We start from the raw sequence: 25,431 nt of genomic DNA, 5'->3' as shown, positions 1-25,431 counted from the left end.
ATTATGCCAGGTTATCATTTGGGTTGAAGTTGGGAGTTAGATAAGCTAAACATCATTTCTTTTGTCATAATCCAACTTTTTTTTTTATTGGAGTATAGTTGATTTACAATGTTGTGTTACTTTCAGGTGTACAGCAAAGTGAATCTGTTATACATATACATATATCCATTCTTTTTTTAGATTCTTTTCCCATATAGGTCATTACAGAGTACTGTAATGTAATTTCGTTCCTTTTTATGGCTGAGAAGAGTTCCCTGTGCTACACAGTAGGTCCTTATTAGTTATCTATTTTATATATAGTAGTGTGTTTTTGTCAATCCCAATCTCCCAATTTATCCCTCCCCCCACTTACCCCCTGGTAACCATAAGTTTGTTTTCTATGTCTTTGACTATTTCTGTTTTGTGGATAAGTTCATTTGTACCCTTTTTTTAGATTCCACATATAAGTGATACGATATTTGTCTTTCTCTAATCCAACATATTTAAAAATTAGTGCACAGGGGCTTCCCTGGTGGTGCAGTGGTTGAGAGTCCGCCTGCCAATGCAGGGGACACGGGTTCGTGCCCCGGTCCGGGAAGATCCCACATGCCGCAGAGCGGCTGGGCCCGTGAGCCATGGCCGCTGAGCCTGCGCGTCCGGAGCCTGTGCTCCGCGACGGGAAAGGCCACAACAGTGAGAGGCCCGCGTACCGCAAAAAAAAAAAAAAAAAAAATTAGTGCACAGGTAGGAGCCTCTGAGCACTGTCTTCCTGCTTAGTATCAATTTACTACACCGATTTTTCAGTGGTTCACTTTTTCCCGTTTTAGGAGATAGGCAATGGTAACTCACATACAAGAAAATCATGAGAAAGGCACTTGTAGGTTTTCATACACTGAAGATTTAAGAAACCACTAATACTAGCAGTTCTACTTATAAACCCAGGTAACCAATTCTGAGGTGTAATATCAAAACAAGAAGTCTGAGACCACACACACTGCAATTCCTGGTTCCTCTCAACAAACGCGTCCGTATCCTAGAGAGGCATTTTGTCTCTAATCACAATCAGCGGTGCACCAGCTTCCGGGGGTCAGAGTTCTGTTTTGGGGTATGTCGCTGTGTACTTGGGTGCCAGTTCTTTGATGAGATTCACATAGTCGGTTTTTTCCGCACAGGCCCTGCACTCTTCTCCCCAGCTGTACAGTATCTGTTTCAGCTCTGCTACTCTCATCTTGGACAGGTCCACTGATGCCAAATCCAATTTTTTTTCTTCATGACAGAAAGGAAAAGCACAATTTTTTAAAAACAAAACCAACTATGAAACACTTAGAAAAGCAAATAGTGTTACTTATCTTGGTGCTGACTACCCTGTGATTCAAAGTGGGGAACAGCTCCCATGTCTATGGAAAACAGGACATACCTAAGAAAAATGTATCATATGCAAAGCTATTGGGATAACTCATGATCCGTTGGACTTTCTTTCCATGGAATTATACTCGCTTCAAAACAGGGCCTGTGTAGCTTTGCAGTCTTTGCTACCACTCCATGGCTTCTCAAGATCAACGTTCATAAAACAAATAGCACCGCATCCTAATTGCCGCTCCTAAGGTAAGAAGAACGGAATCGATAAAAGGCGGTACCTTGGGATGGCCCTGTGTGTGCGGCCAACTGAAAGCCATAGATTGTAACTAGCTAGAAAGTTACGATTCACTTTTATATGAGATACGTCTGTGGTAACATAGATGAGCACACATATTACAAAGCACTAATACGAATTAGTTTTTAAATACAAATTTAAAGAGTTTAAATACAATCTAAAGAATTTAAACTAGTTTTTAAATACAAATTTAAAGAAACCCAAACACATGAAGACAATTAGAAGCATTATCACTGATCCTTAATTGTTTTGGATCTCTGCTTAAACTCACCTGACCCCTCCACTGGGATTCCCAAAATCATCACAGGGTTTATTTACAGACCTTTGCGGGTACAGCCACCTCTCTAACGCCGGTGCCTCGGTACTAGCCAATCTGGCTCCTAACATTCTTGCCAATAACACCTGTCACCAACATCTAACTCCTCTAGCGAGACTATTATTTCCCTGTTTACAGATTATCTGCAAAGGCTGTCAAGAACTCAGCTACTTCTCTATCGCCAAGCCCCAAAACAGAAAAATAATTAGGCTCATCTATAATATACTTGTGATTCTGATTTCCCCGTGAGAAAGGGGCAATTTTTCTCTTTCGAAGGAAAGTCTCCTTCCCCCTTCCTCACCACCAGGGGTGTGCTTGAACATAGATACAGTGTTTAAGTTGACTTATTTTACAGTTAGTGGCAGCCTAGGACTTTTTCAGCTTGACCTCTTGAAGCACTCCTTTTTTTCCCTACATAGTAGAACATGGCACTTAAAAGCCTTTTAATAACCTAACATAGTTGTCAAGTGATTTATCAGAACTTCCAGTCAGTGTACCCTAAGTTAAAAGTTGGATTTCAGACTTAGGAATAAATTTAATCAGGAGGTAAAAGATCTATACACAGAACACTACAAGACTTTGATGAAAGAAATTGAAGAAGACACAAACAAATGGAAAGAGATCCTGTGTTTATGGTTTGGAAGAATTCGTATTGTTAAAATGTCCATACCATCCAAAGCAATCTACAGAACCAGTGCAATCCCTACCAGAATGCCAGTGGCACTTCTTACAGAGATAGAAAGAAACAAATCCTAAAATTTGGATGGAATGACAAAGGACCCTGAATTGCCAAAGCAATCCTGAAAAAGAACAGCAAAATGGTGATTATAGTTAAGAATACTGTATTATATATTTGAAAGTTGCTAAGGAGTAGATCTTAAATATTCTCATCACAAAAAAGGAAACGGTAATTATGTGATATGATGGAGCTGTTAGCTAACATGGTAATCATATTGCAAGATAGAGGTATATCAAATCAATGCATTGTACACCTTAAACTCACACACTGTTATATGTCAATTGCATCTCAGTAAAGCTGGAAATAAATAAATAAAAGTTGGATTTTAAAGGCTTTTTTATTTGGAGGGTCAGCTACACTCTGCTCCAGAGAATCCTTACATTTTTTAATAGTGATTTCCATTCTTTTAAAAAACAGAACAAAGGGCTTCCCTGGTGGTGCAGTGGTTAAGAATCCACCTGCCAATGCAGGGGACACAGGTTTGAGCCCTGGTCCAGGAAGATCCCGCAGAGCAACTAAGCCCACGCACCACAACTACTTAGCCTATGCTCTGGAACCCGCAAGCCACAACTACTGAGCCTGTGTGCCACAACTACTGAAGCCCACGCACGTAGAGCCCGTGATCCACAACAAGAGAAGCCACCACAATGAGAAGCCCGTGCACTGCAGCGAAGAGTAGCCCCTGCTCGCCGCAACTAGAGAAAGCCCACATGCAACAACGAAGACCCAACACAGCCAAAAATAAATAAATAAAATAAATTTATAAAAATAAAAAACAGAGCAAGGGAAAACATACTTTCAGGTCAAAAACCAAATAACACCTTCCTAATTGAAAACATAATCCAAGTCTACACTTATCTTGTCTTTTAATTTCCTGCCTGACATGACAAAATACCTTTAGGAGTAGAAATTTTTATAGCCCAAATTATTAATACTACACAGCTCAAAAGCCCCTGTTCAGTCTCAACTTTCCTGCCAAATATAAGCTGGGAAGAATTTAGAACTAGTGGTCTATTCAAGATAAATGGTTGAAGGAAGAAAATACTTTCTTGCAAGTGTTGGTAGTTTCTTCAGGTTATTCTAGAGGATTTGGCATTTGGCATTAACTTTAAAAGGGGGAATCCTCTATAACTCCCTAAAACTACAGGGAAAAGGTCAATACCAACAGTAAATCTAGTCCATGGCTCCCCAAGGGCCTCTAGTGGCCAGCATTTTGCCAAAACATTAATAAGTACTCTCTTCTTCTCAATAATATCTGATTAATTTTTCTATTATTCAAGGATCCCAGTAAGATCCCTTGCTCATAGTAAAAGCTATTCAAAAGAAATTTGTTGAATGGAAGAATCAGGACAGTTTTGTCCCTTTGGGGGCTATCGTTTATATGGACTCAGTGCTTCCTGCCTCTATTTCATTACTTGAAAGCCAATAATAAAAAAAAAATCTGCCTCATCACCACCCTGGAAGTTAGGGCCTGCCCTTGGCCATTTGAGAAACAGTTTGTCTTTGGTATCTTCTGACCTTAAACCTATTTAAAGACATCTGTGTAGCTATGGTGCATAGGCTTATATTACACAGCTATGCTGGAAAATAAGACTAAAGTAATTCAGAGTTGGGTGCTAATTACTTAGGTAGTTTACAAAACTATGCCAGGTATGTAACATCAAACAATGACATAAGCAAAGGAAATGGATTTCGACTGGTGGAATTACAGGTGTTGGGATAGGCTAAGTGGGGGGAATCCCCCAGCCTTTTATTTTTATTTATTTCTTTGGCTGCACCGGGTCTTAGTTGCGCACTCAGGATCTTCCTTGCAGCATGCGGGATCTTTGGTTGTGGCATGCGGGATCCAGTTCCCTGACCAGGGATTGAACCCTGGCCCCCTGCATTGGGAGCACAGAGTCTTAACCACTGGGCCACCAGGGAAGTCCCCCTCCAGCCTTTTATGATACCTCATCAATCTACCCGAAAGACTGGCCCAGATACAAATCCTCTGTATAAGAATAGATCTATGTATGTAAAATTTATAAGGCCAAGGATAATGTTTTAAATAGGACATCTTCCTTTTCTGGCTGTTTATTTTAGGCACCCTTGATAAGGCTATTTCATCAGGTAAAACCTGCTTTGATGTGAATAACCTATTTCCTAAAAGTTGAAGCTGGCAGAATGATAGCTCTAGGAAGAACGTTAGAGTCCCATTAAAAACTTCAGAGTCCTTACATCACCTTTGAATAGATGCAGCTTTTGTCTTAACAGGTTACCAAGAGCTAATTCACCACGAGTAGCTGCTCCCTTGAAATTCTGAACTCTTCCTTGACGTGTGTAGTTGACAACGCCTTGGTGATTTAAGAGGTTAAACTTTGCCATTTGGGTGGGCAGTTTTACCTAACGCTGACTGTGCCAGATTTCATTTCTCTTCCCCCAAGAAGTTCAGATGGCACTAGGCACCACACAGCAGTCCAGCACCCTATTAGCAAGTGTAGAGCTTCTTTCTTTCTAACACTGACTTTTTAGAAACTGGCCCTATGTTTACAGAATTGGCAATATGCTGGACATTTGGGGAAAAAACATTTGACTCCGTTATACCGTATTTCAGCTCACAGATCTGACTGTCCATCTTCTTCAGCTTCTCGCAAATCTTCACTGCAGGCATGTGCACGCTCACTGGGCGAGTGACCTCGCTCAGGATCTTTGTGGCCGCATCTTTCGTCGCTCCTAGATAGTAGCACTGAAGGGGAATGAAGAGACTTTAGGGGCCCAGACACTGAAAAAAAAGCAAGTAGTATAGTTTCAAGAAGTGAGAAAGAGGTTAACCTAGTTTTTGTGGCCCAGCTTTTACATTTAACCCCTGCTAAGACACCAGAAAACCAATGGCTCCGTTCCCAGGATCAGCCTAATTAGAAGCGCCCTGCAATTCACATGATGCCTAAAGACTACTGATAAGAGCTAACACTTGCTAAATGTTTTATCTGCGCCGACACACTGCTGTCAGGGCTTTAAAGGTATTGATGTATTTAATTCTCATAACAATCCTGTGATGTAGGTACTAGTATTTTACACCCAAGCCAACTGGAGGTCGCCCAACTAGCGAGAAGAAAGGACCGAATTAATTTAAAAATCTAGCCTTTTGGCTCTGGAGTCCATGCCCTGTTCCATCATGTCCTACTGCCTTTCAAGCTCCCTGACAAGCGTTTGACATTTAAAAATATAGAGCTTAATGGTGCAGACAAATGCTGAGACTTTTATAGTGTGTCAGTGGTGAGCAGTCAACGAGGAAAATTTAACTGACAGATTCAACATGACGATTTTAGGCAAAATGAATTGGCCCAAGCTTGTCTTTAGTGCTGTAAAAACAGTATATTGAAACAGGTCATTTGTGTATACCCGGGAAACACCATTACAAGCTAATAAAAGTACTTCATTAATTATGCATAAATAATGATGTAAAAATATTTTGATAGGTTTCACTAATTGTCTTGATAAGAAGTGGAAAGTCTATCCACTCTTAACTCAGGACAGTAAATTCTCATTAGGAATTCAGTTGTATAATTTCCTTTAAGAAATCATGGGATTGGTTGCCTATGGTTTTTTCAAAAAGCCAAATGAAATGTGACGTATTCTAGATGAAAATTCATTGACTCCATTTCCCTGAAAGATCAATTTCTGCTTGCTTTCTGCAGTGAGCAGGCTTGAGGCAAGCATCGAAGAAGGAGAACATTAAATTCAAGATGAGAAATGAAACGATTAGCAGTTTTCTCCGAGCACAGGGAGATAATGAAAGGTGAAAATTTACCATACCAGGCGGTTTTCTTTTCCTTTGACATCCAAGCAAAAGCTGATCAATTCTTTTTCTATGGTGTCCAGAGAAAAGTTGACTCCTCTGGCTATCAGGGAGTTGTAGAATCGGTTCAAGAATTCTTGACACACTAGAAGGAACAAATGAATTATGTATTTGTGTACAATATCACCGCTACCACACCTATGTATATGTTTCTCCCACCAAATAAAAAAGTAAGTATGATTCAACGCATTGTGACAAATTAAATTCATATCTTAAGTGAGAATGGTTTCAGGCCTGTAGCTTTTAGCTTAGTGTTGGGCCTTGAATAACATGAGCTTATTGAATCAATCCGTCAATCTGTGGAACCAAGTTCCACTTAGTAGGAGAACTTTCCCACAAGATGTCACTCACCCTAAAAGAAAATATTGCCTCCTCTGGGATATGATGCTTGGGACAGCTTTGTTTAAAGCATAGAGAAAAAACAGAACATGTGTCTGGAATGAAGTCCCTTGGTAGTCTGCATCTGCCTGTATGTCCCAGTTTGAACCCCAGTTGGAACAATCATATTCAATCCCACGGTCCAGAGTCAGTGAAGAGATGACCCTCAGAAGAGGCACAGGCAATAAGAACAACCATAGTTACCATTTGTTAGCACTGTTCTGAGTACTTTACATGGATCAACTTATTCAAGTCTCAGAACAAAACTCGGATGTAGATACATCACTAGCCTCATTTTACACATGAAGAACCTGAGTCAGAGAGAGGCCAGTGAGCTTGCCCAGTAAGTGGTAGAGGGAGTTTGACCCCAGATGGTCTCCCTCTGGGCCCACATGCTTATCCACTAGGGTACTATGAATTAGAAGGAGGCTGCTTTCCCACGTTGTTGTCCCAAAGGCGAAGTGTCCAAGCAATCAGAGAAGGACATGGAGGCCAGAGCATATGCCGGAAAACAGCAGCCCTCATATCAGAAAGAATTTTAGGGAAATAGCATGAGGAAGAGTGGCGATTTCTAGGGTAACCTGGAATAAATTTAATAGTATAGCGAGACTCTGAAGGAAAGAAATTACAAAACTTTATCAAAAGACCTAAAAGTAGACCTAAGAAATGGGAAGATAAGCCATGTTCATGGATGGGAAGATTCAATATTATGGATGATAATTATTTTTAAGTAGATCGATAAACTCAATGCTCTTCTAATTAAAATCTCAATAGGCTTTTTTTTTATAGATTTGATAAACTGATCCAAAAATACAGATGAAAAAACAAGAGCAAATGAAAGCCAAGAAGTACTTGAAGAAGAAGGAGGTTGGGGAGTTGACCTTATCAGGTATCAAGACCTAATTCTAAAGCTATAGCGTTTGAAACACTGTGGGACTGGCACAGAAATAGACCAGTGGAACAAACTAGTGAGTCTAGAAACAAATCCACAAATCTAGAGGAGCTTGGTAGAGTACAGAAGTGATACTGAAAATCAGTGGGGGAAAAATGGGCTAGTCAATAAATGGTTCTAGGACCACCTGCCATGGAAAAAGTTAAACTTAGACACCTATCCAAAACTACACATAGACGTGAATCCCAGGTGAATAAAGACATATGGGAAGAGCAACACTACAAAAGTTTTAGAAGAAACCTTAGGAAAACATCTTTATTTTTTTGTCCCAATTATCAATAAACTATCCTTTTAATTCGGCTTCTTCTCTTTTTTTTTTTTAAACATCTTTATTGGGATATAATTGCTTTACAATGGTGTGTTAGTTTCTGCTTTATAACAAAGTGAATCCGTTATACATATACATATGTTCCCATATAGGAAAACATCTTTATGGCATCAGGATAGAGAAGGATTTCTTAAAGAAGAGACCAAAACACGGATCATACATTTGATTATATCAAAATTAACCAGTTTTTTAATGCAAAAGAAATCATAAGCAAATGATAAGACAAGCCACAAACTGGAGGAAGATATTTACAACTTATAAACTGATGAAGGAGTAATATCCAAAGTACATGAAAAATCACCATGGTCATACCCTTAGGTCCAGTCATTACCAATGACTATAACCTCTATAATCTCAGTGGAAACATCCCATTGTCTGATCATCATCTCCCATCTTTCCAGCTCACATCCTCTAACACCCCAAGGTAAACAATCCCCTGACCCCGCCAGGTCATACTATTCATTGATTCTGCCACCACTTCACCCTGCTTCCCCACCCAGCTTAGATTCCGTGGTTCAACATTGTAATAACTCCTTTGCACAAAAATTGAACTCCCTTGCATCTCTCTCCCTTGTTGGACTCACCCAGCAAGATCCTAACCCTGGTTAAAACTTTGCACCTATACTCACTGAACGTGGCTGGAGGAAATAGCACAGCCGTACTCACTGGCCTCACTGTAAATTCGTGACCGCTCATTTCAGTGAGCCATCAGTGCTCCCAACAATCCTACTACATCGACCTCATTCTCACTCTCTCCCACTCCCAAGAGGACAGTTGCGCAGCTGCTCTCTCAAACCTTGTGTCACACCTCCACCCCATCCTCAGCGATGGTGGTGCTTCCTATTTCTCTGAGGGAAAAAAAAAGCAACAGGAAAGAACTCTCTCTTGCTCTGCCACCACATCTACAACACGTGTATCAGCACAGTCTACCTTAATTCTATGAATGAACTGTGACAACCCTTCCACCTGCTAAAGTAGATCCTATCAACTCCCTGCTCCTGCACCTCTGCCCTCTCTCTCCTGTCTTGTTTCCATTAACATGCTGTTCATTCTTATATCTTAAAAGCAACAAAACCTCTCTCAACATCACATCCCATTTCTCCACTCCTGTTTAAGAAAAACACTCTAAAATAATTTTTATACTTGTAGTTTCCAGGTCTCTTCTCTCTCCCTCTCTGTCCCTCCCCACCCCCACACACACCAAGTTTAAAGCCAGTGAGTTATAAAATGTTCAGTTTGAAAAATAGTGTCCCTTGTCTCCCCTTCCCCATTTCCCCCAAACTCAAAGCTTTCGTTTTCAACTCTTGTAGCTGATTCCTTTGGAATTTACAAATTTTAAATAACATGTTTGTGTGGCTAATTCCTAATTTTATTTTTAGTCTTAGATATTTATTATAGTTTTTTCCCGTGGAAGAGAAAGATTTAACTCTTTTGCCCAGACCCATCTCTTGTAAAAAGCATTTGGTTGGATGTTTTTATGTAGCCTTACAATCTTTGTCTTTTAACTTGACTATTTACTACTTAACTTAGTACTTGAAAAATATAATAACGTCACCTGCAGGAAAAGAGCTACAACGTTTTAGAAAAGATAATAATAAATTTAAAAATCAAGTTAGTGGAATTATTAAATTATCAGCAGGCTAGGAACATTATTTTCAGCAGTTCCATCCACACCTTCTAGAACTGAAGTCAGTCCTACATTATCTGCTCCTACTTGATTTTGGAGGGGAAAAAAAGACACCAGATTAGTCTTGCTGGTACCGGTACTAGGGGAGAATTGCTACCTAGGAATAAAATACATGTTGTAATGAGTTAAGACTTAAGAATAACCAGAAGCTCTTGAATAATTTGTATATTACTTCATTGTTCTAATTTTATTTTTAATATTGCCTTAAATAAATTAGTTCCCAACTCCACACTCAGAAAGCAGTATAGGTAGGGATTCAGTGCTTCGGCTCTGAAGCCAGACTCTCTGGGTCCAAATCCTGGCTTTACTAGTTAATATTTACTAGCTGTGGCTTTGGGCCTTTCAACGTTGAATCACCCGACAGTCTAATTGCCCTTCCCTTTAAGTTCATCAGTCTTCTTTCTCTGTGTTTAAGATTTTCTCTTTTTTCCTTTTGTGTTTTGCAATTTCCTTCTGATATGGTTAGATGTGGAATTATTTTTATTTATACTGTTTGGAATATACTGGACTTCCAAACCTGTGGATTGATGACTTTCATCCGTTTGGGAAAATGAGCTATCATCTCTTTTGCTCCACCCGTACACTCTCTCTTCTCCTTCTGGAAGTCCAGTTAACATATGTGGGAATTTTTCTCTTGATCTGCATTGTACCTTTATCTCTGTTTCATATTTTTATTCTCTTAATTGCTCAGTGATTCCTTCTTGACAATTTCTTCAGTCTTCTAACTCACTAATTCTTTTCTCTGCTGTGTCTAGTCTGCGGTTAATCTCACTAATTTCTATTTGTACATGTTTATTTGGTTCTTTTCCAAATATGTGTGGACATTTTTAATAGCCTCCTGCCCTTTATTCATATTTTCAATCCCTTCCTTTATTTCTTTAAATATAGTAAAAATATTTTATATTTAGTGCCTGATAATTGTAAAACCTGAAGCCTGTCCAGGTATGCTTCTTCTGTCTCTTGTCTCAACTGGCTGTCACTTACGGTGCTCTTCTTCCCAGGGGTTTGTGATTTTTCTGAATGTGAGCTTTCTTTCTTAGAACTTTGTGGGAATTATTAGAATTTTGTGGGACTGGATTGAAGGTGGATTCCTATGTGAGATTAACGTTTGCTGATGCCGACTTGAAATCCCTGTAAACTAAATTCTCAGTTTGAGACGTTTTGGATCACCCAGGTTGGCTGTGTCCATTTGGGCTTCAATGCATATGTGTGGTAGCTTGTGAGTATGAGTGATCAAGAGACATTTTTGTTTTACCTTTTATTCAGTAAAAAGTTCAAGTACTGCAATTTCTTTTAGTCTCTAAAGAATGGTGGTAGAATTGTGGTTATTTCCAGGTCACCTTTTATAATGAAAGTCTAGCTCTCTGGGGTTCCAAACTAATTGGGGGAGGATCCAGTACTACACACCTAACTTGGGAAGGTCTGGGCTATGTCATTATTCTTTTTATTTTATTCATTCTCTTTATTTTACGTCCATGAAAATCTAAGTTTAAATTGCCTGGGTGGCAAATACCCTCAAGAAAAATCCCAGCTTCAGGGGTCCCTTTACCTCTTTTGGTTTCCACTTTCACATTGTTTTTGGCCTCTGGGTATGCCTTACTAACTTACACTTAACATTTTCACATTTTTATTTTATCCAGTGTTTTCAGTTGTTTTCAGCTAGACGACCAGAAATGTCAATTTTTAAAACATGAAGTCATATTCATTCCTAATGCTATTTAATAGGAACAGAACACTAAATATAATATAGCCATGTCGTGGTTTTAACAAATATTTATTGAGCCACCAGTAAGTGCCAGACAGTATTCTATAGGTTGTTGGAAAAACAAAGCTCTTACTCTCAGGGATTACATTCTGGTGAATAAATAAAAGTATCTTGTGGCTGTGAAGAAACATAAATTTGGTAAGGAGGATAGAGTAATAGTATAAGGTAATAGTATTATTCTAAATGGGGTGGTCAGGGAAGGTCTCTCAGATAAAGTCGTGTTTGAGCATAAAGCTTAAGGAAGTGGGAGAACACCTTAAGTGGAGTGCTTGGGAAGAACCCTCCAGGCAGAGGGAAGAACAACGTATGCATGTCCTTGGCAGGTCCAAGAACCATATGGGAGCCTCCCTCCCACCAAGAGGGAGGATGGTAGAAAATGAGGTCAAATGAACGGCAGCATGCCAGGTCATCTAGGGCTTTGAGGTCATGGTAAGGGCTCTGGGTCCTACTCTGAGAAGGCATGCCATTAAAGGTTTTAAGCAAAAGGGTGCAGTGATCTGACATTACTTTTAAATTATGCCTCTGGAGGTTCTTTGGAGAATAGACTGCAGGGTAGCCAGAATGAAAGCAGGCATAACCATTTGGAGTTTCTTAAAATAGCTGCATATCTTGGACCAGGGTGGGAGCATTGGAGGTGATGAGAATGGTTGGATTCTGGATGTATTTTGAAGGCAGAGCCAAAAGAATTTTCTAATGGATTGGATGTGGCATGTACAGAAGTCAAGAATGACCCCAAGGATTTGGGCCTGAGAAACTGCAAGAGGGGAGTTGCCATTTGCTGAACTGGTAAGACTGCAGGAGAAGCAAGTTTGTGGAGACCAGCAGGAATTCAGTCTTGACACGTGAACTTTGAGATACTTCTAGACAAACGTGACGATTAATTTTATGTGTCCACTTGGAGGGTGTTTTTGAATGAGATTAACATTTAAATCAGTGAACTCTGGCTAAAACAGATTGCCCTCCATAATGTGGATAAGCCTCATCCAATCAGTTGAAGGCCTGAATAGAACACAAAGGATTGGCATGAATAGAACAAAAAAGCATGAGGGAATGCTCCAGCAGACTGCTTTCTGCACCATTGGCTCTCCTGGGCCCCCAGCCTGTTGGCCCACACTGCAAATTTTAGACATCTCAGCCTCCATAATCAGGAGAGCCAATTCTTTATAATAAATCTATCTGGATGTATGTATGTATGTATGTATGTATGTATCCTATTGGTCTGTTCCTCTGGAGACCCCTAATATAATGTCTGACCCTACAAACAGTAAAGAGCTGCTGGGGATATAAATCTGGAGTTCAGGGGTGAATTCTAGGACAAATACTAAATCTGTAAGTCATCAACATTAAAATGATCTTTGTGGGATGAGACCACACAAAAGGGAGAGATCCTGGGTCTCAGTCTTGTGAAACTCCATTGTTTAGAAATTGGAAAGATGGAAAGAACCAGAAAAAGACTGAAAGGAGCAGCCAGTAAGGGAGGATGAGAACAAAGAGTGAGTGTGTCCCAGAAGACAAGCAAAGAAAGTGTTAAAAAGGAGGGACTGACTGATCAGCTGTGTGAAATGCTACTGATAGAATGAGGGAAACGAGACATTTGCCAACACGTATTTTGCTAAGTTTAATTAGCGAAAGACCAAGTATGCAAGGGAGACACATACTGTAATGATCCATGCATAAACCATCGTTAAAGCCTCCTGGTGACCTGTAATTCTCCTCTTCCTGAAAAAGAAACGCTGTGTCCTGATGCCTCAAAGCTCTTTCTCTACTCCCATAGTATACCTTCAGATGATTTCTACACCTTAACTGTTGCTCTGTTGTCAGTGTATTACCTAGAGGGCGGGTGTTGGGAATTCTAACTTGTACTATGAAAGATACACTTTTGACTCACTAAAAGCTATATAATATTTTACTGCAGCATATGTGCGTACATGTATTCAACAGAATTGAGTGCCTACCTTATGCCGCACACCGTGGTAGCCACTGGAGATGATGTGGTGAGAGAAACGGTCTTGACTGTCAAGGAATGCACACATGGAGACCAAAATGATTTCTCTACTATGAGACATGTACTAGATAGTGTGGGAGAACAAAGGAGAAGCACCTCCCTGGAGGAAATTGGGAGATCACTAAAAGTTATTTAGTGAGGAAATAACATGATCACCCTGTCATGGGAAGGATGCTGTTGTGGGCTTACATGAAGAGATTAATCTCACAATAATCTCTTCAAATATGTTCTCAGGTCCTTTCTCTCTCTCTCTTCTCCTTCTGGGATCTGGGACTCCTATAATGTGAATGTTGTTTAATGTTGTCCCAGAGGTCTCTTAGGCTGTCTTCATTTCTTTTCAGTCTTTTTTCTTTATTCTGTTCCAGGTCACTTATCCGTTCTTCTGCCTCAGTTATTCTGCTATTGATTGCTTCTCGTGTATTTTTCATTTCAGTTATTGTATTGTTCATCTCTGTTTGTTTGTTCTTTAATTCTTCTAGGTCTTTGTTAAACATTTCTTGCATCCTCTCGATCTTTGCCTCCATTCGTTTTCTGAGGTCCTGGATCATCTTCACTATCATTATTCTGAATTCTTTTTCTGGAAGGTTGCCTATCTCCACTTCATTTAGTTGTTTTTCTGGGGTTTTATCTTGTTCCTTCATTGGTACATAGCCCTCTGCCTTTTCATCTTGTCTATCTTTCTGTGAATGTGGTTTTCATTCCACAGGCTGTAGGATTGTAGTTCTTGCTTCTGCTGTCTGCCCTCTGGTGGATGAGGCTATCTAAGAAGCTTGTGAGATTAATCTTACTATAAATCACCTAACAAATTAGTAAGTTAAGGATCCTGGCATGCATTTATTGCTATAACCAGATAACCATAGTCTTTTTATTTATGTCATAGGGTTTTGTTTATTAAAATTAGTCCCATAAGTGAATGTATAATTATTTCAAAGTAAAAAAAAATTAATAGCCCCATAATACAATCCTTTTAAATAAATTCAGAAACGTTTACATTTTTTTTTAGTAAGCTTCACATGACCTAAAGCAGTCATAAACTTGAATATTCACAGGGCCCAGGCAAGTAAAATGAATGGGTAAAGCAATCCAAGTCTAGGAAAAACAAAAACAAAAACCTAAAGAACACATGTCCTTTCTAAAAAGAGCAGCCACCATCAGTTCCCACTATATGGACATATGGGCTAGTCTTGACTGGTCACCTGGTTTTCAAGATAGGCCAGAAATCTGAACTTTTTAAAATGACATCTCCCAAGTTTAAAATATAGCCAATTAATTTAGATGCTTTTTTCAAAATACTTTGTTTACTTAATAAAATACATTAATAGGTCCCAGCTGGTTCATGGACTATCAGGGGTTTTTTTTGTTTGTTTGTTTGTTTTTTGCGGTACGCGGGCCTCTCACTGTTGTGGCCTCACCCGTTGCGGAGCACAGGCTCCGGACGCGCAGGCTCAGCGGCCATGGCTCACGGGCCCAGCCGCTCCGCGGCATGTGGGATCTTCCCGGACCGGGGCACGAACCCGTGTCGCCTGCATCGGCAGGCGGGCTCTCAACCACTGCGCCACCAGGGAAGCCCAACTATCAGTTTTTTACTGATAAAAGAAGTCATTGGTGTCCCATGCCACAGAGTAGTCAAGATAAGAATGGAAATTTGCCCTATAGTATGTTTAGAATTTTAATCTTATACACTGAGGGAAAATTAATTGGCTAATGATAAAGACTCATAAGCTGAAACAGAGCCAGATCTAGACTCTACTTCTTTTTGTTCTAAAACCAGTATTTCCTTCGTTGTGATTCTACAGTGTTAACAAAAGGAAATATACACCCAGGTTACTCAGACATGCAAGTTAATAATCACAATATGCTGTAATAAATTCAAGAAAGACGTTAGAAGCTTCACAATTAATCCAGATGCTCTGGCTCTTCTGAAATGTTTTTAAGTAGAAGCTCCAGCAATTAAATTACTGATGATTAAGCCAGTCAACTGTTTATGCCTCACAAATTCTGCTTTAAACGTATAGTACCCAGTTATAAGGGATCTTTAACTGAAAATTATAACTTGGCTGAACAAATATCTATATCTAAAGTTTGACAATAACATCACGTAGGTATTTTAAATTTCTGGAGAAAAGTTTAATTATTGCAGGGCTGATAGAAAACTGGACTCCAATTGTTAAGACTTTATTCAGTTATATTACAGTCTATACTCACCCATTCATTAAACGTATATTGTGAACCTACCATTTCCTGTTATGTAAGAATAGATCCGAAAGCTCAGAGAAGGGTGAAGCGGATATACATCTAAGCTAATTATTTCAATGAATGAAACACGGAGGTAAGTGCTACCGTAGTCCAGGAGGAAGGAGGTAGCACAGCTAATTATCTCCCTTGACCTCGTTACCAGCCCTCTGCTGTAGGTATTATCACGTTGATTTTGCCAGAACCGGGTACAGTGGCCTCAGAGCCAGAAGGCTGGGTGGGACGTAGACCCACCTGTTCTGAGTGCAAGTCCACAGCTGAGATTCTGTGAACAGAAAAGGAATCTTTTTTTGTATTCCTCCTCTTTATACGGAGTTAAAGTAGTCCTTTGTTAAGAAACTTTTCCCTGTAAAGTCCTAACAAATGTTAGTTATGTGCTCTGATTTAAGCCATTTCAACTCAATTACAATTTGTCATGTTTTCTCCTTTGGGGAGTTATAAACTAATTTGAACTTGAAAGGCTTCGGTGCAAGGAAAGGCAAGTCTCGCCGGTTAGGGCAGCAGAATCATTTTGGAGCCAGGGTCGTCTGCCTCTACGTGCGTTTGCACAAAATCGAATCCAAATCCAAACCCACCAGCTCTGAGGCAGTTTAATCGAGCAAGACCAAGAACGCGGCCTGAAGGTGTCACTGGGCCCGGCTCGAACTTTTGCTTAGGCTTGGGCGAAGGCGATCGGAAGCCACGGCCAGGGCCCGTATTTCCTAAGTGAAATGCTATTTATAGACAGGCCCGAGAGAAGCCAAAGCCGACAACAGCTGCACTGCGACGCGGTGTCACCGCCATGCAAGCAGGTCTCACACGGCTCACCTTCACAGTCGGCGCCCAGCCGCCCCCCGGCCTCCTGGCCCTGCGCCCGCCCCGGGTTAGAGACCCAAAGCCCGGCGCAAAAGGCCACCACTGCGGCTGGGCTCCCGCACCACATGCTAAGCCAGCTCCAAACGCCTCGCCGCCACCTGTGAAATGAACCGCCGCGCTGCTATCACCCGGGGCTGCTCCAGGACGCAGGAGCGCAGACCCGGGATTGGAAAATAATCGGCCTGGAGTTGCTGGGACACATGATGCAACTCAACCGTGAGTTTCCATTGGCTCTCAAAAAAAGGGCATGGAAGCGGGCGGAGCGGAGCAGCCGCTTCCTTTCCCTCCCCGACCTGCGCGTGCGCACTCTCGCTCACGCGGTGCCTCCCCAGCGGGGCGGGGAGAGACGCAGTAAAGCTATTCGCTGACTGCTCGAGGGGAAAGGCGGGACCTTCACGCTGATTGGCGGGGACGCGGGAGGCCGCGGCGAAGGGACCGGACGCAGTGGGCGGGCGGGAACGTGAAGTCTCCGCGGTGCCTGATGGGGCTGTTCCGCGGCCTGGCGCTCTTGCGGCCGGGGGGACCGCTCGTTACTGCTACCGCCGTCTCTGCCGCCTCATGGCGGCCATCGGGGTTCACCTAGGCTGCACATCAGCCTGTGTGGCCGTCTATAAGGTGAGGGACTCGGGGACTTGGGCTGCGCGTACCCAGTTCTCTGGGTGCGAGGCCAAGTCCTTTGGTCTCCTGTGGGGCTGTGAACGGCGTGTCGCCGTTCTGGGGACGTCGCGCGGAGAGGTGATTCTGTGGGGAAGTTTCGGGCTGAGAGCTGGGCGGACCCGGCCTCGTCCCCCACGGCTCCTCAAGGAAGGCCGCTGCGGGCCCGGGACCTCGCGGGCGCAGGAGGTCCCGAGGGGGAGCGGACCCGGGACCTCGCGGGCGCAGGAGGCCCAGAGCGGGGGCGGACGCGGTACCTCGCGGGCGCAGGAGGCCCCGAGGGGGGGCGGACCCGGGACATCGCGGGCGCAGGAAGCCCCGAGGGGAGGGCGGACCCGGGACATCGCGGGCGCAGGAGGCCCCGAGGGGGACCTGAAAGTGTGGTACCCGGAGGTTTCTGGACGTTGGCCAAGAAAGGTTTCTGGACGTTGGCCAGAACGCGGGGTGGCCGCATTCTGGAACTGGAGGTGTTGATCCCGCGAAGCGTGTGAAGCCAGATGATGGTGTGTGCTCTATTCAGTTGTCCTTTCTGGAAATGAGAGAGCCTGACTAGGAGTTAGGGGATTCCTGGCATCAGTGGGTAGGTGGAAGGAGCAATAATGAGGGACAGCCCTGATCCTAGTCTCACGTTTAAATGTCAGTGATTTGTAAGGAAAAGCCAAAGCGTTTAATGCTACTTCATCATATGTAGAGAGTGAAAAAAGATGCATTTATAGGGAAAGGAAGAGAAATAGGAAGTTTAACGCAATAAGGCTTGTTATTGTACGTAGATAGGTTGTTATTATGTCTGTTCTGTTATCCACTATGCAGAGCAGACTGAAAAAAATGAGGTAGTTCTTCATGGAATTCTGGTCTTAATTAAAATCTAGGAAATTGATAAGGACAATTAAATCTACTTGTTTAAAAGAATGATAAAGCAGTTTTTCTCTCCACATACATGTCAGAGTAACACTGGCCCACCCATGTCTGAATATATCTAAAGAGACTGTATATTTCATCACAAAAGAACTAATACAGTTGCGTATTTTTCTCCAGGATGGGCGGGCTGATGTGGTCGCCAATGATGCAGGTGACAGAGTTACTCCAGCTGTTGTTGCTTACTCAGAAAATGAAGAGGTACTCTTCCCCTCATTTTTGAACTCTGAGATAAGGAAAAAATTACGTGCGTTGTAATATATTGCTCTTTTTCAGGTTGTTGGATTGGCAGCAAAACAAAGTAGAATGAGGAATATTTCAAATACAGTAATGAAAGTAAAGCAGATCCTTGGCAGAAGGTATGGAATAAAATAATACTTTTACCCATGGTAATAAAAACGTGTTTATACATTCTAAGTGTAATGTGAAATGAAACTAGAAACGCCAGTGTGTTTTTTCATTGTGTTTTATGACTGGGTCATTTCACAGAATACTCTAGGAGGCTGTTATCTTCTGATATTATCTTCTGCTGAGTCTTCTCAAGGATGGGATTCACTCAGACAGTTGTTCCTTGCTTTCAGATCTGTTAGTATTGATAGATGCCAACATACACTTAGTTTTGATAATTTGTGTCATCCAGAGGTGGGAATTTGGACTTACCACATTTGTACAGTACTTTTTTAACTGAGGGAACTTGAAAGATTGTGTGCGAATTTGAAGATTTCTTTGCACTGTAGTTGAATTTCGTGGAATCTATTATAATTGGTGAAATATTTATGTAGAAGCTATTGATTTTCTTCCTTAGATCTTTTTGTGACACTTTTTGGGAACTAAGTTTAACAGTTGGCTTTCAAATTTAAGCATTAGGGAAACAGCTTAATTAATGTCTTAAGAATCAGGTTAATCAGCTGTTGTAACTTTAATTAAAAGATTAAAGAGGCTGGCTTCCCCAGACTTCTGTCTCCTCAAATTATAGATTACCATGATAATTAGGGGTTTTCATTTTCACTGGAGTTGTGATACTTGCTATAGTGTTTTTAAATTTTCAAAGTGCTTTCACATCTGTTATTTTATTTAATCCTCTCAAATCCCTGTCAGGCAGGTTTTATCCCTTCCCATTTCTAGATGAGAAAATCAAGGCACACAGAAGTTAGATATCCCTAAATTAGTTAGGGGGTAAACTAGAAAGGACTGCAGTCCAGGGCGCCTAACCGTTAGCCCCCGGTTCTTTCCTTTCTACTTCGTCAGTTAAGAATTTAGGTAGAAATTTCCTTGTGTTGACTTTAGGATTGGGGGATCATGGATTAAATTTAAAATTTATTTCTTTTATACATACAGATATTTTTTACTATCCCTTACCTGTGTTTAGTTAAACTGAATTTGATACTCATTTTTTTCCCTTAGGATCTTTATGCATTACATCAAAACTTGTAGTATTTCAGGGAGAATTCAAATATTCTCTGATGATACATATATTCCCGTATCCATTTATCTGTTGACAAAATTTAGTACTGAGCATATTGGAAATAATTTGAGTTGGTGTCAAAAATTTTCAAATTATAGACTGAAAAAAAAATCAGGGAGTTGTAGAAGCTAGATTCACTCATTGTAAGCAGCCAACAATGTCTTTTTTAAGTAAACTTTTTTTTTTTCTGAGATAATGGTAGATTTACATACTGTTACAAGGAATGATACAGAGAGATGGAATGTATTATTGAATTTACCATTTTCTCCCAGCGGTAACATCTGGCAAAACTATACTACAGTATCACAACCAAGGTACTGGCATTGATATAATCAAGATACCGAACAGTTCCACAGATCCATCCCCTTGGTAGCCCTGTTTGTTTTTTTGCTGCTATTTTGGGGCAGGTGGTGGAAGTAAAGACGTGGAGGTCTTCTGCCATATTATGCAAAAAGCTTTGTATTAGCAAGAACAACTTCAGCTCACTTTTCTGGCCCTGGAAGTTACCTTTTAACAAAAGAGTGCAATGGTGACAGTCAGCTGGGTAATACATAGCCACAGCATGCTACTTAGACCAAGGTTAGTAAGGAATGAGCCCCTTTAGACATGTATTGCTATGCCAAGGTCCTGCTAAGACTTCTCCAGAATGAGCTGCCTCATGGTCCAGGCATTTCTCCGCCTCGGTCTGTCTGCTTAGAAGTTAGTGGTGATTTTTATAGATACACAGTTGTACCAGGTCTCAGCCTTGGAAGCATTCTGCCCTTTGTGGAGGAGCCAGTCCCCTTGTTACCAAGCCAGTAAGGCCCTTTTTAGCCCTTGATCCAGTACCCATCCTGAGCGAACTCCCAAAGTTGGGCTTTCTCAGTGCTGGCATCCTGCCTCTTTGCAGCCTACTTACAGGTAGCACCGCTTAACTTGCTGCCACAATTATCCTTACCCATCCCTGTAACTTTCATTCCCCTGTGGCCTTCCAGCCAGAAATGCGGTCCTTGGACCTGGCTTCTCAGCAATTAGCCCTGAGAGGGAAGAATCGGCTGGCTCCTGGAGATAGACCTGAGCACACAGAGCCTCCCCACACCTTCAGATCGGCACCTTGCTGCCCAGGAGCCTCCTCCAGCTAGCCTTCCTTCCCAGTCCGCTATGGCCACTTCCAATAGCAGCGCAGGCATCCGGTGGTCCAGACAGGAGACACGCACGCTTCTCTCCATACTAGGTGAGGCAGAGTATATTCAGCGCCTCCAGACCGTGCATCACAATGCAGACGTCTACCAGGCTGTGTCTAAACGGATGCAGCAGGAAGGCTTCCGCCGCACCGAGCGTCAGTGCCGCTCCAAGTTCAAAGTCCTGAAGGCATTATATTTAAAGGCCTATGTGGCCCACGCCACAAGTACGGGTGATCCACCACACTGTCCCTTTTATGATACGTTGGATCAGCTTCTCCGAAATCAGATAGTGACTGACGCAGACAACTTAATGGAGGATGCTGTTTGGGCCAAGCACTGTGATCAGAACTTAGCGGCCCCTGACACCCCAGGAGAAGAAGGAGCCAGCATTCTGGGAGCAAAGAGGACTCAGGCAGCAGATCATCAGCCTGTCTTGAAAACAGTTAAGGAATCAGATGAGGATTGTCAACTGAGGATCAGTGACCAGATGCGGGAAACCAGTGACCTTGAGGACTCCTGGGATGAATCTTCGGGTGCAGGTAACTCCCCAGCGTGTGAAGGATCAAGGTCCCAGAGTCACTTGTTTCTAATTGTTACATGTTTGGATGGTGACCTTGTCAGCGTAGTCCCTACTTCTGCCCCCTGCCCTCTTTTTTAAATCTAATGGTAAGATAAAGGGCTTCAGGTTTTTAAGAGGCCTGACCCTAGGTATGTAAGATATTAGAGCTCCTTTAAACCTGGAAGCACTCCTTAGAACCAGACTAGTTTGGGCATTGTTAATAATGGAGACTTAGGAATTTGTGACTGTAGAGTAGTTGGATAGCTATGTGGGAGGGGGCTCAGGAAGGCGAGGGGAGAGGTTTTGGATGTGTGATTGCAACAGAACAAAATGTCCAGATAAGGAAGTGAATTCTTCCCCATCCCTTGTGGAAAGAGGCCTTGCTGGGAATACCATAGCTTTGTCGCTGTCCCTCAGCTCTGCTGCTGGCTCCAAGCATTCCCGTAGCAGGAATGTAATCTCTGCAACATTGTTGCTTTGTTTTTCAGGGTGCTCTCAAGGGACCCCCAGCTACAGCAGCTCCCACCACCTTTTCAGAGGTGCAGCTGCTCCCTGTCAGAGCAGCCCCGTGACCAGACTGGGGGTGTCCGGTGAGCCCAGCCCCTGCACCAGCTCCGGCCGAAACACTCCCGGGGTGACCTCGGCACAGCGGCCTCCGGGCTCCTCCTCCAGAGTTCCTTTTGTTTCTGGTGGGGATGGGCCTTTGACCAGTGAGCCCCCTCCCAGGTGGGCAAGGCGAAGAAGGCGGTCCGTGGCCAGGACTATCGCAGCCGAGTTGGCAGAAAACAGGAGATTGGCGCGAGAACTTTCAAAGCGGGAGGAGGAAAAATTGGACCGGCTGATTGCCATTGGCGAGGAGGCCAGTGCTCAGCAGGACACAGCCAATGAGCTGCGCAGGGATGCGGTGGTCGCCGTCAGACGCTTGGCCACAGCGGTGGAAGAGGCAACCGGTGCTTTCCAGCTAGGGCTTGAAAAGTTGCTTCAGAGGTTAATTTCAAACACCAAAAGTTAGGAGCTGATCACACAAGGGTGTATTTCCTACTCTGGCAGAGGCCCGGGTCCAACGGCTGCCTTCTGGTAGCCTGCCTCCTTTTCCATGTCCTCAGGAAAAAAAAAGAGTGGATGGACCATTAATGTGCAGAAGGGTAGTAATACTAGAATATTCAAGGGTAGAATACTTGCTTCTCCCAAGCGTCTCCACTAGTTGAAAGACGTTTCAGAAACGTGAGAGGTGGCCTAGTAGACAACGGAAGCAGGCAAGTCCAGAGAGCTAGTTAGCCCTGGCTTCACCACTGATGCGGGACAACTTAGTTTACCTCTCAACACCAGTTTCCTCGGCTGTTAAAAGGGGGCAGCCTGCCTACCTCACAGGGTTGTTGTGAGGATCAGATGGCTTAAATAGATGTGAAAGGGTTTAAAAGTTTAAAAGCACTATACACATGTAAGTTATTAAAGCATATGACCTTGGCTGAGGTCAGGCTAGGATGAAGCACAGTAGCCGACAAGATGTAGAATTAGGGCTGTATACCAGGACCTCATTGCTTGAATCTACTAGTTTAACTTGACTGCTTCCTGGAGTTTACAAGCTTCACTTCTTTAAATCTCTCTATAGCTCGTGAGGCTAATATAGACACAACACGTATTGGTACCTTTATCTCATATTTTCACTGCTGTGTCTGTGACATACCGACTAGCACACACTCAATAGTCAAACCATCTTTCCCTCCATTTTACTAGTCCTCAGTCTCTTAACACTATGGATATAATTCACAACTGACAGGGAGCCACAATCGTGCGTTTTGGTTCATATTGATAATCTTTGATATAATGAGAAATTGGCTGTCTTATAAAATATTACTTGTAAGTAAATTCTTTGCATTCCATATTTTTTAGGTTCCATGATTATGCATAATTATATATCTTTAGCATTGGTTTGCCATTTGGACCTCGTGGAAACAATTCAGATGATATCAGTTTCCCAAATGCTTTTAGCTAATTTTGTTCTTCTCTGTTAGCCTTTTTTCTGTCTAGTATGTTACAGAAGGCAAGCCCTGGAAAACTTTTCTTTTAGGGAACTTTCCAAAGTCACTTTTTCTCACACGTTATAGACAAAAGTTCACCTCATTAATGGCATATGATGGAATAGAACAGCTTTGGGAACAGTTGGGTGGTGTGGATAAGGACGGCCTGCAATAGCTAGCTCTCTTTAAGCACCAACCCTCCACAAATCCATCCCCTTTTCCCTCCAAAACACATACACATCCTAGAGGAGATATGATGGTGTTGAGCCATGCTTCCAATTTACTCTAGAAAGGAAGCCATTACTGACCATCGTTAACCTAACTTAAAGCTCTTAGCGGTTATTTAGTACTTTCAGAAAGTACAAAAAGGAGACTTAGAACATAAAGAGCTTTCCTGTAATCAAGAGGCTGGAAAAAAAGTGCAGGCATGTTGGGAGAGGTTTTATTTTCTATTTTGCCAGATTGGTTGCTTACCTAAATGCTGGAAATAGCAATAGGTGGAGAAATGGTCCAGACCACAGCGGGAACATACGGGGAGCAGGAATAGATGGCAGGTTTCTCTGGGGAATGGGCCATTCTGTAGGAAGCAGCGCGAGGTAGAACACACTGGAATCTAGCCAGAACCCCCAAATTCTAATGCTGCCACACTTCGTTACACTGAGCAGATCACTTGCCCTTTTTGTGCCTCGGTTTGTCTCTAAAATGAGAGGTTTGTACTAGGTGACATTTCTTGTACCTTCCAGTTCTAAAAAATTAGATGAATAGCATGACAAAAGGCAAAGTGAAATTCTGATTGCGATATTTTCAGACACAGCAGCGTATTAACGTATGTGAAATCCTGGTAACAGTTGTGTTGTAAGGAAGCATTCTATGGCATTAATATTTACGAATGTACTTGTGAACTTCCGTAAGCACCACACCCAGACACAGATTCCGTGCTTTAAAAGAGCGTGTGTTTAAGGCACGGAAATGGAGATATATAATTTCTCTTCTCAGTTTTAGGCCCTTACGTGGAGGGGTCCATGTCAGTTACAACTGGATAACACTACTGTAGATAGGTAGACTTTCTGGAAAAACAGGGAAGTACTTGAAAGAGTTAGACCTGTACTATATTAATCTATTAATGGTAGCAAAGTACATAGGGATTTATTTGAGATGAGAGAAGTGCTGAAGAGCAGAAGTCAAGGTGAACTTGGGAGGTAGTAGTGTGCAGGTCTAATGGGCAGAGTAGCTTTAAGGTTAGGAATAAAACAAGGGAAAAATCTTTAAAGACAGAAAAAACAGGCCAAATCTTGTGAAGAGGAGAGAAGTCGTAATAAGGGGAGGCTGTAGAGAAACAGGCCCAGAAATCCTGTCTGAGCTGTAGGCCCAGCCGTGACTCCTTGTCAGTCTGCAGGCAGGTCACTTGACCATTCTGTACCTCAGGCCCCTCCCCTATCCAGTGGGAGGCTATCCCTGCTACCTCGCAGGAGCTGTGTGAGGGCCCAGTGGGCAGATGAATGTAAAGACAGACGTTTCCAGACCGGGTGGGCTCTGTACTGGGAGAGTGGCGGGGGGAAGAAGCCCGGCAGTACGTGAGCGTTGGTGAGTGCGGGGCAGGGCCCTTCAGGAGGGAGGGGGAAGGGCAGGATGAAGGCCCTGGTACCCTGCTAGGAGTGATGCTCTGCCTGCCTCCTGAAGCCCTCCACGTAAATGGTGCTGTGTATGCCAGCCTGCCACCACCCTCTGTCTCTGTTCAGTAACTCAATCCTGGTGTGGACAAATAAAGTTGTCATCTGTACCTGGCTGTGGTCAGTCCACTACTTTCTGGCGCTACCGTGATCGTTTGTCGTCACCTCCATTCTCTGCTTTCTGCTCCTCCGCTGGCTAACCTCCAGGGTCTGGCCTCTCTGTGGCCCTCAGAGC

At 42.6% G+C, this 25,431-nt stretch overlaps 2 protein-coding genes across 5 annotated transcripts in view; one reads left to right on the top strand and one right to left on the bottom strand.

Annotated features, from left to right (window-relative positions):
• Positions 1–742: 742 nt before the first annotated feature.
• On the bottom strand, positions 743–16,816 carry CDNF (cerebral dopamine neurotrophic factor). The gene is made up of 4 exons (XM_024739157.1): positions 16,702–16,816; positions 6,484–6,611; positions 5,272–5,413; positions 743–1,245 (listed from the first exon to the last, which is right to left on the bottom strand). Exons 1-4 carry the CDS (start codon positions 16,814–16,816, stop codon positions 1,067–1,069), a joined length of 564 nt encoding a protein of 187 aa, XP_024594925.1. The 3' UTR covers positions 743–1,066.
• Positions 16,817–17,216: 400 nt separating this feature from the next.
• The window catches only part of LOC112395174 (heat shock 70 kDa protein 14), a 35,822-nt gene continuing 27,607 nt past the window's right edge, over positions 17,217–25,431 (top strand). For 2 of the 4 annotated variants that reach the window (XM_024738266.1, XM_024738410.1), the window contains exons 1-2: positions 20,774–21,485; positions 21,994–22,492. In XM_024738266.1, coding sequence (XP_024594034.1) covers positions 20,924–21,485; positions 21,994–22,492 — 1,061 coding nt within the window. In that variant the 5' untranslated portion in view covers positions 20,774–20,923. Of the gene's footprint in view, positions 17,365–18,438; positions 18,520–18,594; positions 18,678–20,773; positions 21,486–21,993; positions 22,493–25,431 lie in introns of those variants that run through there. The other 2 variants (XM_024738477.1, XM_024738337.1) reach the window with 2 other exon arrangements.

Source organism: Neophocaena asiaeorientalis, unplaced genomic scaffold (assembly GCF_003031525.2).
Source record: "Neophocaena asiaeorientalis asiaeorientalis breed wild unplaced genomic scaffold, Neophocaena_asiaeorientalis_V1.1 scaffold889, whole genome shotgun sequence".
Taxonomy (NCBI): domain Eukaryota; kingdom Metazoa; phylum Chordata; class Mammalia; order Artiodactyla; family Phocoenidae; genus Neophocaena; species Neophocaena asiaeorientalis.
The sequence above is the reverse complement of the archived record's forward strand: the minus strand, read 5'-3'. Positions and strand labels throughout refer to the sequence as shown.

Excerpts from the sequence above, each read along its gene's own strand:
- CDNF (XM_024739157.1), bottom strand. The coding sequence starts at position 16,816 with ATGTGGTGCGGGAGCCCAGCCGCAGTGGTGGCCTTTTGCGCCGGGCTT. Across the intron at positions 6,612-16,701 it reads GCTGGGCGCCGACTGTGAAG|TGTGTCAAGAATTCTTGAAC; the intron begins GTGAGCCGTGTG and ends TGTTCCTTCTAG. Across the intron at positions 5,414-6,483 it reads AAGGAAAAGAAAACCGCCTG|TGCTACTATCTAGGAGCGAC; the intron begins GTATGGTAAATT and ends ATTCCCCTTCAG.